Source organism: Sarcophilus harrisii, chromosome 2 (assembly GCF_902635505.1).
Source record: "Sarcophilus harrisii chromosome 2, mSarHar1.11, whole genome shotgun sequence".
In the NCBI taxonomy this organism is placed as follows: domain Eukaryota; kingdom Metazoa; phylum Chordata; class Mammalia; order Dasyuromorphia; family Dasyuridae; genus Sarcophilus; species Sarcophilus harrisii.
The window spans coordinates 520,708,012-520,723,802 of record NC_045427.1 but is presented as its reverse complement, the minus strand read 5'-3'; the positions used below and the strand labels follow the sequence as shown (position 1 = coordinate 520,723,802).

The window sequence follows — 15,791 nt, the reverse complement described above, 5'->3', positions numbered from 1 at the left end:
TATTGCAAATAGCACAGCTGACTGGCTGACAAGCAGATTTCACCTAGCTCTCAAATTCTGTACCATTCTGGGGTGTTATGTTTTAATAAATTCATACTTATAAAGGATGATACTATATATTTATAAAACATCATACTGAGTATTTGCAAACTACTTTCTTATCAGCAAATCACATTTAGTTTCAGAAACCAACAAAACCAAAACTGACTAAGGAACCAGACTGCTATATATTGTCTCACATGTTTAAAAGAGGTATTTTAAATACACTATTAAAGGTACCATGATAGGGGCAGCTAGTGGTGCAGTGGATAGAGCCCTGCCCTGAAGTCAGGAGGACCTGAGTTCAAATCTAATCTCAGACACTTAAGTGAGGATCTGCATTCCTAACTATGGGTCCCTGGGCAAGTCACTTAAACCCCAATTGCCTCAGGGGGAAAAAAAAAAAAAAGGTACAATGACTACCTTATTTCCATCTCCAGAACCATCCTTGCCAGTCCCATCTTTTGAAGCAAAGTATGCTGGTGTTTCTGAAAAAGTCCTAAAAGGAGTTCTTCGAAGAATCTGTGTTTCAAAGGTCCCCAGCCTTCCTAAAACTGGGAAGTGACTTCGTCCACAAGAAATACCTGAGGGAAAAAATATACTGGTTAGTCTACAAAAAAACTGGTTAATCATGTGGTATCATGTGGTACGTCAAGTTGACAAATCACCTAAAGATAATTAATTTTTTTTTTTTTTTTTTTTAAAAACAAAGCCAGCCTGGATTTAAAGGGAGTACAGGATACTGTAATCAACTTGGTGTTCAGTCATTGAAACAGGAGGCTGAGGAGGAGATATAGGCATCATTCAGGTTAAGACCTATTGTAGAAAATGGGCTAGGATTCAGCCTGATTGACAAGTCCCAGACCTAGCATGGCATCAGCACTTGGAAGCAGAGGGAGAGGCCAGCCATAATCCTGAAATGTAGTAAAATGCTTCCTATATTATGTCTACCACCAAAAATGACATTTCTGAAAAGGAAGACTATCTTTGCAGCACATCCTCTTCCTATAATTTTTTAACAGAAGCAACTCCTCACAATCTAGAAAACTCAATCTACAACCTGTTAAGACATTAAGCCTCAATTTATTAAAATAGTTTGTTATTATACTTAAGCTAATTGAATAAAAATTTTCATTTTCCAACTATATAAGGACATAACTAAAAGTTCATATTGAAACAGAACTAAAATCCAGAGGATAACATCTTTGACAAACCAAGATCTAAACCCTGCAAATGATTCCTTTTTTCCCTCCAAAATACAAAAATGGATGTTTGAATTTATTTCTTACAACAGATGGATTTTTGATATATAAGCAAAATGTATTCAGGCTACAACCATACTCAAAACTAGCAAATTAATTTTTTTTTAAAGATTGGTGGTCTGAAACTGACTGAATTATTAACAAGTTTTAATCAAAATAACTTATTTTTTCAAAGATGTCTGTTACTCTGAAATGAGCATACCAGGAAGAAAGTACTTTGTAACCCATTAAGGGCTAGAGATTATATATTTTTATGGATCCATGAGATCATACAGGTAGGACTACTCTTCCATAACTTTTCATCATATGCAATTCTTGTCCATATTTTCCTAAAAATGCCAAGCTTAGTTTCCTTCTTTATTTTTCTCTTTTTCCCCCCTACCCAAATCTCCTCATCAAAGCACTTTAGGAAATAATTTTCTTCAATTATTCCTGAGAAGAGTTGAGTGGGAAATACATTCATTCACCAGTGTGTATAAATCTATAAACAACTTTCCTTAAAAGTTTTTAAAGATTTATACCATTCCAGCAACCTGATCTATGTCCAAAAACTTGTACTTAATAGCATGCAAATGAATCACTTAGTACCATGGCTTATCACTCTCTCACACACATACACACACACACACCTATAGTTATATGTATGAAAGAGAGGGAAAGAGGGGTGCTTGATTGAAATCTATATGAGAAAGAGGAGGAGCTGCTGAAATGAACAGTGGATCATAATATTACAGAGTTGGAGCTGGAAGGGCTCTTAATGGGCCACCTAGTGTGGAGGTGTCAAACAGGGTTCCCAAGAGAGGCCTGAACCAGAATAAAATGTAATAACTCTATTATAAAGCAGCAGCCATCAAAACCATCTAGTACTAGCTAGGAAATAGAGTATTGGATCAATGGAATCGTTTAGATACAAATGACAAAATAATGACTTTAGTAATCTACTGTTTGATAAATGTCAAAAACTCCAGCTTCTGGGATAAGAACTATTTCACAAAAATTACTGGAAACACTAGAAAATAGCATGTCACAAACTCAGCATAAACCTACATCTCACACCATATATCAAAATAAGGTCAAAATGGGTACATGATGTAAATGTAAAGGCTGATGTTATAAACAAATTAGGAGAAGAAGGGATAGTTTACCTGTTACCAGATCTTTGGAGAAGGGAAGAATTTATGACCAAATAAGAACTAAAGAGCATCACAAAATGCAAAATGGGTAATTTTTATAATATTAAATTAAAAAGGTTTTGCACAAACAAAACCAATGCAACCAAGATCAGAAGGCAAACACAAAGCTGGGAAAAGATTTTTACAGTGTTTCTGAAAAAGACCTCATTTCTAAAATATATAGAGAACAGGGTCAAATTTATAAGACTACAAGTCATTCCCCAGTTAAGAAATGATCCAAATATTCTGGAGAACTATTTGAAACTATGCCCAAAGGGTTGTAAAACTGTGCATACCCATTGATCCAGCAGTGTCATTACTAGGTCTGTATCCCAAAGAAATCAAAAAAGAGGGAAAAAGAGCTACATGTTCGTAGCAAAAATGTCTGCCTTACTGGCAAAGAATAGGAAAATGAGTAGATGCCTATCAATTGGAGAATGACTAAATAAATGATGGTATATGAAAGTAATGGAATATCATTGTTCTTTAAAAAATGATGAAAGCACCGATTTTTAGAAAAGCTTGGAAAGATTTAACACGAATTGATGTTGAATAAAGCAAGCAGAACCACAGTGTACATAGCAACAAGATTGTGTGCTGATCAAAAATGATTTGATTTTTCTCAGGAATTCAGAGATCCAAGGCAATCCCCATTAACTGCCATTTGCATTCAGAAAGAATACTATGAAGACTGAATGTGGACCTACACATATTATTTTCACTTATTTTTTCTTATGTTTTTTTCCCCATTTGTTCAATTTTTCTCTCCCAATAGGGCTCTTATGGAAAGATGTTTAAGAAAGAAAGGAAAGAAAGGAAAGAAAGGGAAGGAAGGGAATGAAGGGAAGGAAGGGAAGGGAAGGGAAGAGAAGGGAAGGGAAGGAAAGGAAGGAAGGAAGGAAGGAAGGAAGGAAGGAAGGAAGGAAGGAAGGAAGAAAATGATGTACAAACAAAAACCAATTTAGAAACGAAGTAAAACTGAGAAAAAAAGTTTTACATCAAAGATTTCTGATAAAAGCCTCACTTTTCAATATATAGAACTGATTTAAATTTGCAAAAATATAAGCCATTCTCCAATTGACAAATGGTCAAAAGATATGAACAATTTTCTTTTTTTTTTTTTAAAGTTAACCTTCATATTGCATAAATTATTTTGTTTTTTTTTTTAACTTTTTTTTTTTTTTTATTTAATAGCCTTTTATTTACAGGATATATACATGGGTAACTTTACAGCATTAACAATTGCCAAACCTCTTGTTCCAATTTTTCACCTCTTACCCCCCCCACCCCCTCCCCTAGATAGCAGGATGACCAGATGTTAAATATATTAAAATATAAATTAGATACACAATAAGTATACATGACCAAAACGTTATTTTGCTGTACAAAAAGAATCAGACTCTGAAATATTGTACAATTAGCTTGTGAAGGAAATCAAAAATGCAGGTGTGCATAAATATAGGGATTGGGAGTTCAATGTAATGGTTTTTAGTCATCTCCCAGAGTTCTTTTTCTGGGCATAGCTGGTTCAGTTCATTACTGCTCCATTAGAAATGATTTGGTTGATCTCGTTGCTGAGGATGGCCTGGTCCATCAGAACTGGTCATTATATACTTCAACAACAATACTATATGATGATCTCCTGGTCCTGGCTCATTTCACTCAGCATCAGTTCGTGTAAGTCTCTCTAGGCCTTTCTGAAATCATCCTGTTGGTCATTTCTTACAGAACAGTAATATGATATGAACAATTTTCAGAAGAAATTAAAGCCATTTCTAGTCATATGACAAAATGCTCTAAATCACTTTCAAATGCAAAGACAAATCTGAGGCACCACTTCACACCTCACAGATTGGCTAAAATGACAAAATGACAGAAAAAGATGATAAATGTTGGAGGGAATGTAGAAAAACTGAGACATTAATACATTGCTGGAGTTGTGAACTCATCCTATCATTCTGGAGAGCAATTTGGAACTATGCCCAAAGGGCTGTCACAGTGTGTATACTTTTTGATCCAGCAATCATCTCTATTGGGCTTGTCCCAAAGAGATCATAAAAAGGGAAAAGGACCCCATGTGCAAAAATTTTTGTGGCAGCCCTTTTTGTAGTGGCAAAGAATTGGAAACTGAATGGATGCTCATCAATTGAGGAATGGCTGAATAAATTATGATATATGAATGAAAAAAGTTATGGTATGTGAATGTAATAGATTATTATTGTTCTATACGAAATGATTAGCAGAATGATTTCAGAAAGGCCTGGAGAGATCGACATGAATTGACACTAAGTGAAGTGAGTAGAACCAAGAGAACATTATACATAGTAACAAGATTATGTAATCACCAACTGTAATGAAAGTGGTTCTTTTCAACAATGAAATAATTCAGGCCAGTTTTAATAGATTTGTGATAAAGAGCTATCTGCATCTAAAAAGACTATGGACATTGAATATAGATTATAACTTAGTATTTTCACCTTTTTTGTTCTTTGCTTGTTTTTTTTCCCGTTTTCATCAGATTTTTCTTGTGCAGCATGATAAATGTGGAAATATGTTTAAAACTGTACAACCTATATTGAATTATTTGCTTCTAGGGGAGAGAAGAGACAAAAAGGGAGGGAGAAAAATTTGGAACACAAGATTTTGCAGAGGTGAATGCTGAAAATTATCTTTGTATTTTGTAAAAAGCTATTTTAAAAATTAATGTACATGGATAACCTAAATGAATAAATTTTTTAAAATTAAAATTAAAAACATAACTGGGAAATATTTAATGCAATAGATATGTAACAGAACATAGGTAATGTTAACATGTAGTTTTCTAGGTCAACATGTGGACAATGAGTGGCCCTGTTTCTATTTGAGTTTGACACCCCTGAGCTAGAAGAGGAAGCCCTTCCTTTACAGATGAGAAATCTAAGAGTCAGAAAGAGTCAATGATTTCCCCCAAGATAAATCATAACAAATGGTGCACACACAAGATTGGGACCCAGATACTCTCAAATTATTTTCACTCTACGATGAACAGATGGAAAGGGGGGGAGGGGAGAGAGATTTTCAGCTATTTGTCCTATGCCTAATATAATCATTTACAACTAAAAAGAGCTCCCTTTTCTATTAATTTCATTTTCTCTAATACAATTAATCTCCAATTATGGTCAAAAAAGCATTGCAGTCACTGAGACCCTTTCTGGGATTCCTTGTGTCCAAAACTATTTTCAAAATAACACAATGATGTTTTACTAATAGCTACATTTTTACATAGTATTACTCTGTCTCAGGCACTACTAAGAACTTTACAATTATTCCTGGAAGGTAGGTGTTATTATTATATCTATTATATAGTTAAGGAAACTGAGGCAGACAGAGGTTAAGCGGCTTGCCCAAGGTCACAAAAATGAAAAGTATTTAAGCTTGAATTTGCATCAGGTCTTCCTGACTCTAGGCCTTAGTGGTAGCTAAGCTGCATCACTTAACTATGCCAATTTTAAAATTCTAATAGGGTAAATATAAATAGATATAACCTATATATATTTATTTTTTTTTAATAAAAAGACAAAACTTTTAGATCCTCAGTCATTTTTGAGTGTTAAGAATTTGTCAAACAAGTAAGTTTAGAGAGCTTCCATTATAATGTAATTATATTCCTATTTGCCTCAAAACAAATACTCTATAAATGCTTCTACTAATGTTGTACAAAAACTTTAGACAATCTGGATAAACTTTAAGCTAAACATTAACATCTCTATCCCTCTGTTCCCCTTCATCACCAAGTACATAATAAGTCTAGCAAAGTAGGTCAAATAAATAAGCAAGCTAAAAAGAACCAGTATAATTCAGAAAGCTTCATATAAAATTAATTTATAGATCACTAATAGTAAATGAGGTTTTGTGAAAAATTTCAAGTGTTTTATTTCACCTACTTTTATATAAACATTTTCAATTACTCCTAAAGCAGAATTAACATATCTTTGAGAGCTTATTAACGTAGAACATAAATAATTTTATTTCCCAGTAAAAAGTACACACATATATATCTTCCTTCTCAGGTACTTTTTAAGGCATTTCAGAAAGTGTGAAATTACTTTGTTACTAGGGAAAGAAAAAGTATAATATAACCCTTCAAGAGAATCTCATGCTATGAGAATCATACTAATGATACTGATAAGTAGAAATACTTTGTTTTGTAAATAGAAAAGTCGAACCTTTGGGATAAAGCATTTACTTCAAGACCAATTCAACTCTATTAACCAACCAAATGATTTTTCTTGTTATTTCAAAACTGAAGTCTTCTTATTCTCTTCACATAAGTAGTATGTTGTTAAAACAGTAACAAGCAGAACTATTTACATCCAGAGTCAAACTTGGATTGTAACCAACACCCAAATTGCTATACCTAAGTGACTAGTTCTTAATAAATAACTCCCAATTCATTAAAGTCAGGGGAAGTTAAATCTTATATTTCATTTGATAGAGCCTCTATTAATGAAATCAAATAGTCTTACACAACCTCACACTCATAAACATTACAAGTTTTTATAAGAAATTAAGAAATCAGTTTATATTAACAATATAAACAATCATAGCTTTGTAAAACAGACCAAATGAAGAAACATTCAGTGCTACATATCACTGTATTTCAGAACCTTACTCTTTATGTAACTTTTGTTTTTGTAGAGAAAGATCAGCCAATTTTAAAATTACTCCAATAAAGTATTTTTCTGTTATGAGAATAATTAAGAGTAATTAATCAAATTTTTAACACTTGTTTTCCTGTTAAATTGAATTATAAAATTTTCACATAATGAATACAATGGTTATTCAGCTTACAACATAAATCAATCTTTAATCTTTAACAATTCCTGAGTTAAAATACTGAGCAAAAAAACTTTTAAATATTTCATTTCCCAAACTGAAAACCAAAATTGGACAAAGATCTTTTATGATCAACACTTTTAAATATATAAACAGTTCAATACATTGCTCGATTATGCAGTTGGTTTCCATATAAATGTTGTTTGCAAACAAAATTCAATAAGGATAAATAATAATACTTTCTCAATTTTATAAATGAGTGTATGCTTCTTGTTTCCATAACAAAATAGTTTGGTCTACTTTTACAGGATTCTATATTCATAAGATTCCCTCCTCTTCATAAGATTAAATATGAATAACAAAGTTGTCAACTTTTAAGATTTCTTTCCCTATTTAAACACTCTGAAAGATCTGGGATTTCTATTTTGTTGGGTTCTCTCAATTACCAGAGATCACATTCTTATTTCTTCTCCAACTGACAAGGCCACAAAATTCAACATTTGGCAACCAAACGCTTGATGATATAATAAAAGTTTCAGAAAAGTTAGTCGTTTTACAACTAACCAGCCCAATGGTTTCAATAGGCAAATGTCAAGAAAAGAAAAACGGGGTTTGCTACAACAGAAATTGTGATTTAGCATTTATCCATTTTGTTAAATTTATAAACCCTGTGAAATTTGTGTTAGCAAAAGCATCTGGACAACTTTAAATCTTCACATTAATCCCCAAGAAGCTACACAGACCTTGATTATGAAACAAAGGGCAACAGAAGTTTCAGGAAATCTGAATTTGGCAATCACCATTTAAAGCCTGCCCTACCTGTTTTCAGATGAAGAAATTAAAGCTACTATATTAATATTAAAATGTTCTAAATCATTGATCAGAGATCCAGAAATCAAAACAACTCTGACGCACCAACACACTGACCAATACAAGAAAAAAGAACAATGATAAAACGTTGAGAGATGTGAGAAAATTGGGACACTGATGCACTATTGGTGGAGTTGTGAATCGATCTAAACATTGGAAAGCAATTTGGAATTATGCCCAAAGGACAATCAAATTTTATATAACCTTTCAGCTAACAATACTAATGTCTGTATCATAAAGAAAATTTTTAAAAGGAGAGATGGAGAAACTGTGTACAAAAATATTCATAGCAGATTTGTAATGACAATTGGAAATTGAAGGGAAGCCCATGAACTGGGGAATAGCTGTACAAGCTGTGTCATATAATTGTGATGGAATGATATTGTGCTATAAGAAATGATAAGCAGGCTGATTTCAGAAAAACCTGTGGAAGATTTAATATGAACTAAAGCAAGGTGTCTATGCCACACATGTGTGGACAAGACCTTCCCTTTTCTGGTAGGAGATATATATATATACGTCAGTTTGGTGGCATTAACCATTACCATTTCCTTTAGAAATCAAAAAAGGCCTGAAATGACCAATAGAACATCTGACATGAATTATGGTACTTCACTGAGTCCATCACTTCATATTCATTTTGCTTTTCCCCAAATAATAAAATTAATACTTATTAAATTAATAACTGCACTTTACACAAGAAATCCAGTTCTATTAGTTACTGAAGATATAAGTCTTACTTTAAAAGTGAGCAGAACCAGGAGAACATTGTGCTTAGAAAGTGAAATACTGTAGGATAATCAATTTTGAATGACTACTGTTCTCACCAATATAATACTCCAAGACAAATCCAAAGGACTGATGATGAAATGTTATCCACCTGCAGAAAAATCAGACTGATGGGAGTCTGAAAACACATCAAAGCATACAATTTTTCACTTTTTTTCCACGTTTTCTTTCCCTTTTGGTCTGTTTCTTCTAATGACTAATATTGAAATATGTTTTATGACTAAATGAATACTAAAAATTGTTTTCTTTGTATGTAATTGGGGGGAAAATACTACTGTAAAGAAAATAAACAAAAAAGAAAAAGCTTAGCCTAGAATCTAAAAGACCTGGGTTCATTTTAAATCTTTCCTGATATAACTACATTGGCTGATCCTGAGCAAATGACTGGTACCATTTAACTCCATCTTACATTGGTGGAGAAGATTCCTTATACAAATGAACTCAGAAATATAAAAAAAATCTAAATTACTGGCATTCAGGATCAGGAATTTTGTGGTTTGGGATAATTATATTTTAGAAAGTAAATTAACTTGTAAGAGTTGAAACTAATTTTAAAAAATATACATTAAAATTATATGTATCATTTCAGCTAAAAATAAAATTTTATAAATCTCACTTAGCTATAGTTAATTCTGTAGAAGTTAAAATATGAGAGGGGAAAAACAATAGTCATACCTGACCTAATTGGTTTTGCAAAAACATGACATTAGGCAAAACATTTTAAGAATATACTTCTATAGGAACAATATAAATTAGTGTTCAGTCAAATAACATTATAGCAATATTATGAAACATTATGGTTGTTATAAACATAACCATGTTAGTGTTAGCAACATTATACCAGGCATGCCTATGCCATACATTTGTGGACATAGCCTATTCTTTTCTGGTAGGAGATATATATGTGGTATCATTAGCCATTACCATTTGCCAATTAACTAACTTTTCAAATTTCTTTTAGAAATCACAAAAAAGGCCTGAAATGATCAACAGGTATCTGCCATGAAGTATGGTACTTCACTGAGTCTATTACTTCACATTCACTTTGCTTCCTCCCAAAATAATAAAAGTAATACTTTTTAAATTAATAACTACACTTTATACAAGAAATTCAATTCTATTAGTTACTGAAGATACAAACCTTATTTTAAAAAGAACTTTCCAAAAGTATTTTAGAAAAATGAGGTTAGCATCAAGCCTATAAAGATTATTTTATTGGATGTGAATACAGACTTTGTTTTATCAGGAAATTAAAAAGTCTGCACATAACATAAGGGCATCTAGTTGGTACAGTGGATAGAGAAATGGGCTTGGAATCTGGAACTCATCTTCATGAGTTCAAATCTGGCTTTAGACATTTATTAGCTATAGTGATCCTGAGCAAATCACTTAATCCTCTTTGCCTCAGTTTCCACATCTGTAAAATAAACTGGAGAAGGAAATGGAAAATCACTTCAGTATCTCTGTCAAAAAACAAAAATTCAAATAGAGCTGTAAAGAATCAGATATAGCTGAAAAATATGTAATATGGACACTATAAACATTTTTAAGTTTTATTATATTACTATACAACTTTTAAGATTCTGTATTTCACAAAACTACTGGTAGTATATACTAATATCCTAGTGTACAGAGTGCTGGGTTTGTATTATCAGGAAAACCAGAATAGAATTCCGGAATCACGTACTCATTAGCTAGCTATGTGTGATGAGCAAGTCACTTAACCTGTTTTGTCTCAGTTTCCTCAGCTGTAAAATGGGGATAATAATACTCCCTACACCTCCTACCTAAAGTTGTTCTGAGGATCAAAAGAAACATATGTAAAATTTCTGGTTATTATGCTGTAAATGCTAGTTATCATACACACTAACAGTAATGCCTACAGATGACAACCCTAATATTCTATTTTTTTTTTTCAGAAAAAATTTTAAAGCGCCAGGAATAAAAACTCCACTCTCCTCTATTATCATCCTCTTTTAAAATCGCGTAATATTCTTTTCCAGAGAATTTCCTAAATTGTATCAGACAATCTAAACCCCAGCGACTCCATTACTTGTAGTTACAAAACTGATTCTTGGAAAAGGAGTTCTACCTGTTGAGATCAATAATATGTAATCAAAGTTAGACACAGCAAAACACAGGCCGAAAACAAAGTGAATACTATGATTGAGAAATTGTTACTAAAATTTCCTATTAAAACTCCTTACGCAGGAGGATCATTTTACTTTTCCAGAATTTTATTTTATTTTTTTTTACAAAGGAAAGGTTAATATCATAATCCTCCGATTACAAATTTGTCTTGCTAGGCAGGAAGTGATTAGGTAGGTCTAGGCCACACTTATTTTAAGTGTGTGACACTTTTGGGATAGGTACATCTGCTTGTTTGGGAAGAGCTTTTTAGTTGCTGGCCCATCTCTTTCAGTGACAAATAATTGGGATGGGGGGGGGAGGGGAACCACTTGCTGATAGCAACCAATTCCATGCTAATCCTAGTGGGGCACAGAAAAACACGCATAGGGGCGCCTATGACAATATTCACAGAGGGGACAGTCTGTTCCCCCTTTTCCCATCGCCTTCTCTCCGCCCTCCCCACCCCCAAAAGAAAATTCCAAGGGGAAATCTTTCCTGATCTCGATCAACTCATTCCTGAAGTTGGCCGAACTGCTTTTGGATCAGTTTCCCAAAGGGATCACGAGGTTCATTAAGTCTTGCGAGGCCTGTTTATGTTTGTGTGTGAGCAATACAACACAATGACAGGGACGTGACCCGGGAGGCTCTCAAAGAGGCCTATGTCCCAGAGGTTGCAAAGTGACGGCTCGGGAGCAAGTCCGGACCGGGAGAAAGCCTCGGGCTTACAGATAATCCCCACCCCCCACCCCCCGCGAGAAATAACCCAAGCTCTCACGTACACAAACACGCACCCACAGCCCCCCCGCCCCACACCCCCCCGCGGAGAAGTTTGCTAACAAATCCCGATGATGTGGGGACGTTGGGGGAAGTGACAGGGGGGTGGGGGTGGGGGGCCCGAGGGACTCGAGCAGCTGTTTGCAGCCTCCCCGATTTCTCCCAGTGACACGGAGAGCCGAGTTTGTTCTGTCGCTCCCAAAGAGCCTCATCTCCAAGGGTCTTCCCTCGGAGGCTGCGATGGAAAACCAGAGGGTTCACTTCAGATGAGGGGGGCTAGCCGAGCTCCCCATTTGTCAGGAGGGGGAACCTAGGAGCGGATCGCCTTGGGAGACGAGGGGACAAGCGACGCGGCCCGAGGAAGAGGGCGGCCTAGTCCCCTTACTGGGGAAGATCCCGCTGTCAGGCGGACAAACTAGTCCCGGAGCGAGCGAGTCGTCTCCCGCCGCAAGGTTGGGGAAAGGAGGGAGAGGGACTACTTTGTTACCTCTCTGCGCGGAGCCGAGCGAGGAGGTGATGAGTCGCGCGGCCGCGCAGGTACAAGCGCAGCAGCCGGACATCTCCGCCGGGCCTAGGCCGGGGCTGCCCCGCCGGCCGCCCTCCCGCTGCCGCTTCCCGGCCTTAGCCGCTTTCTCTGCCCGGCCGTTCTCTCCGGCTCAGCTCCGGCCGCTCTCGCCCTCCCCGGGGTCAGTGCAGAGCCTGCTCGCCTAGTCACTAGGCCGCACCGCTCTTCGCGCCCCCGCAGCTGCCGGCTCCGCCGGGTAGATATCTAACCACACCCCCCCCACCCCACTCTTCCCTTCCTACCCCCCCACCCCCCTCCCGCCCACCGGGCCCGGGAGCGTGCGCGCGCCTGCGCCCTGGGACGCCGGGGGGGAGGGGAGGGGGCGTGGGCACGCGCTGGGGAAGAGGGCGGGGGTACGTGAGATTAACGTGAGGTGGAGTAGGAGAAGAAAAGGGGGCGGAGGTTTGCGCACGCGACCTCTCGTATCCAAAACTCTATTTTCGGGACTACAAATCCCGCCAGGCCATTCAGGGAGGTGGGCGCCCTTCCCTATCCTTGGGCTTTCGGATAGGAGACGTAGAGCTCAGTCCGCCTGCTGGGAGTTGTAGTTGTAGACATTTACTACGGATTTAGGTTGAAAGCTTCCGGTGGGTATTGTATGGAAATCCTTTCCTGTTGGAAAAAGATAGGCAAACTGGTGGCAGCCTGGGAATCCGTTAGAGCGGTCCGCGAGATGGAATTGTCTTGCTGATAAGTCGATGTTTAATTTTAGCCCTTAACAAAGTTCGGAGGAAAAATGCAGCCATAGGCTTTTCGGTGCTTTCTAGAATGTATTTTTTTTTTTTTTTTGACATTCAGTTTGCTTTTTCTGAGGCTTGAGTTGTCCGGTTAAAGATAACTAAGGATTTCTGTTCATTTTAAGATATTACATCTAGCAGTGGCCGCTTGCTGTTTATTTCTATCGATAACTTGCTAGGTTATGGTACAATTTGGTGTTGTAATGAATTTTGGAGGATCATAACTTTAGAGCTGTATTTTTTTATAGGTTATATAATCCAATTTATATGGATGAGTGAGGCCCTAAAAATTCAGTGACTTGAATAAGTGCTGAACTAGGCCTCCAACCAAGGTCCAGTTATTCCAAATACAAAGCTCAACCATGTTGATTTAGGCCGTGAAGGAATCCTGTGGTTTCAGTTCCTTCCTAAATAGTTCTTAAATCCAGGGTCCAAGAGATCTCACCAACAGTTATCTGCCAAATAACCTCAGAATGGCCTTTATCTCTAAGAGGTGTTTGTGGGGAAGTTACCTGTTACAACCATGGATCTCTGAGGTAGCTGCTACTAGACTTTAATTTTTCTAAAATAAATTAATTAGTGAGTAATGTCATTATATTAGTTTGGAACTGTTGCTTCATGTTGCATTTTTGAAAAAAGAAATGCTCCTGTGTAATTGAGTCCAATCACACGGAAATGTTAATTTAACCCTTTTCCATATATTTCCTGAAGCATTAAATTCTTTGTATCCACTTCTCTAATGGAATGCCTCTATTAGAATAGACTTTAAAGAGAAAACTATGATTTAATAAACTTTCTCATTGGATAATATTGGCATTTTTTTCATTTAAATTTAGTTGTGAGTTCAATAGATAAATGATAAACATAAAAAATAAAATAAAAAGCGGGCCAGGATAAACTGAAAGCCATAGTGTGCCAGCAACCTCAAGGCTCAATGGTTGCAGCAGGTGTCCTTTCTGTCAGACTGTACTCCCCTGGAAAGAGGCAGACAAAGACTATGTGAATTGGAGGAATAATCGTTAAGTCTCCGAGACGGGGATCCAAGAATTATTCCTGAAGAATTGAGGTCCTACAGACTTCTTAAGTCTTAAAGGTCAAAATGGGTACATGATTTAGAAACGCATATTAGTGGATCATAGAATGCATTACCTGTCAGATTTATGGGTGAGGGGAGAATTTATGATCGATCAAGACAGAGCACTACAGAATGTAAAATGGGGAATTTTGATTACATCAAATTAAAAAGGGTTTGCAGAAGCAGAACTAAAGCAGCCAAGAGTAGAAGGAAAGCAGGAAACTGCAAAAAAAAAAAAAAAAAAAAAAAAAAAAAAAAAATAGAGCAAGTTTTTCTGGTAAAAAGTCTAATTTTTCACATAAAGAGAAATGAGTCAGTTTTATAAGAATATGAGTCATTCCCCAGTTGATAAATGGTCAAAGAATAGTAACAAGAAGAAATTGAAGCTATCTTTAGTCATATTATTTAAATACTCTAAAACATTATTGATTAGAGAAGTATAAACTAACAGAACTCTGAGATACAATCTCACACATCAGATTGACTAATATGACAGAAAAGGAAAATGATAAATCTTGGAGGGAATGTGGGAAATTGAGACAATAATTGAAAGAGTTATGAACTGATCCAATCATTCTGGAGAGCAATTTGGAACTAGAACCAAAAGGTAATCCAACTGTGCCTACCCTTTGATCCAGCAATACTACTACTATTACTAGGCCTGTAAACCAAAAAGTACAAAGGAAAATTAAATGGACCTATATGTACAAAAATATTTGTAGTAGCTTCTTTTGTGGTAACAAAGAATTGAAAATTGAAAGGATGCCCATAAATGGGGGAATGACTGAACAACTTGTGGCCTATGATTGTGATGGAATATTATTGTGCTATAAGAAATGATGAGCAAGCTGATTTTAGAAAAACCTGTGGAAGATTTATATTAACTGATGCAAAGTGAAGTGAGCAGAACCAAGAGAACATTGTACACAGTAATAGCAATATTAGCAATATTGTATGATAATCAACCAAATGGCTTAGCTATTCTCGACAATACAATGATACAAGATAATTCCAAAAGATCTTGATGAAAAATGCTATCCACCACCAGAGAAAGAATTGATGAACTCTAAATGCATGTTTTTTTTTTATTATTATTATTCTTGGAGTTTTTTTTTTTTTTAACCTGCATTGTCTTTTGCAACATAATATGGAAATGATTTATATGACCACACATGTATAATCTATATCAAATTTCTTGCCTTCTCTCTCAATGGTAGGAGGAGGAAAGTAAGGACAGTAGAGAATTTGAAACTCAAAATTTAAAAAAACACATGTTAACATTTTACTTGTATGTAATTGAGAAAAAATAAAGGAAAAATGATGATACATTCATAAGTGAGATAGATGGTGTGCTTTTCTTCAAATTTATTTGGTCTCATTAGCAAAATGACAGCTTAACCAATAGTTACTTAAATGTTCTTGCCATTGATAAAGGCCTCATTTCCAAAATATATAGAGAATTAACTCTAATTTATAAAAAATCAAGCCATTCTCCAATTGAAAAATGGTCAAAGGATATGAACAGACAATTCTCAGATGAAGAAATTGAAACTATTTCTAGTC

The 15,791-nt window shown here is 35.7% G+C and overlaps 1 protein-coding gene across 2 annotated transcripts in view; it reads right to left on the bottom strand.

The window, feature by feature from the left end:
* CLPX (caseinolytic mitochondrial matrix peptidase chaperone subunit X) overlaps positions 1–12,632 on the bottom strand; it is a 46,332-nt gene extending 33,700 nt beyond the window's left edge. The window contains exons 1-2 of one of the 2 annotated variants that reach the window (XR_004232395.1): positions 12,339–12,632; positions 463–623 (exon numbers count right to left, since the gene is read on the bottom strand). Coding sequence is in view for 1 of the 2 variants with exons in the window: in XM_003755649.4 (XP_003755697.1) it covers positions 463–623; positions 12,339–12,411 (234 nt within the window). In the remaining variant the exon portion in view is untranslated. The remainder of the gene's footprint in view (positions 1–462; positions 624–12,338) is intronic. The other variant, XM_003755649.4, reaches the window with a different exon arrangement.
* Between the last annotated feature and the right edge of the window lie 3,159 nt (positions 12,633–15,791).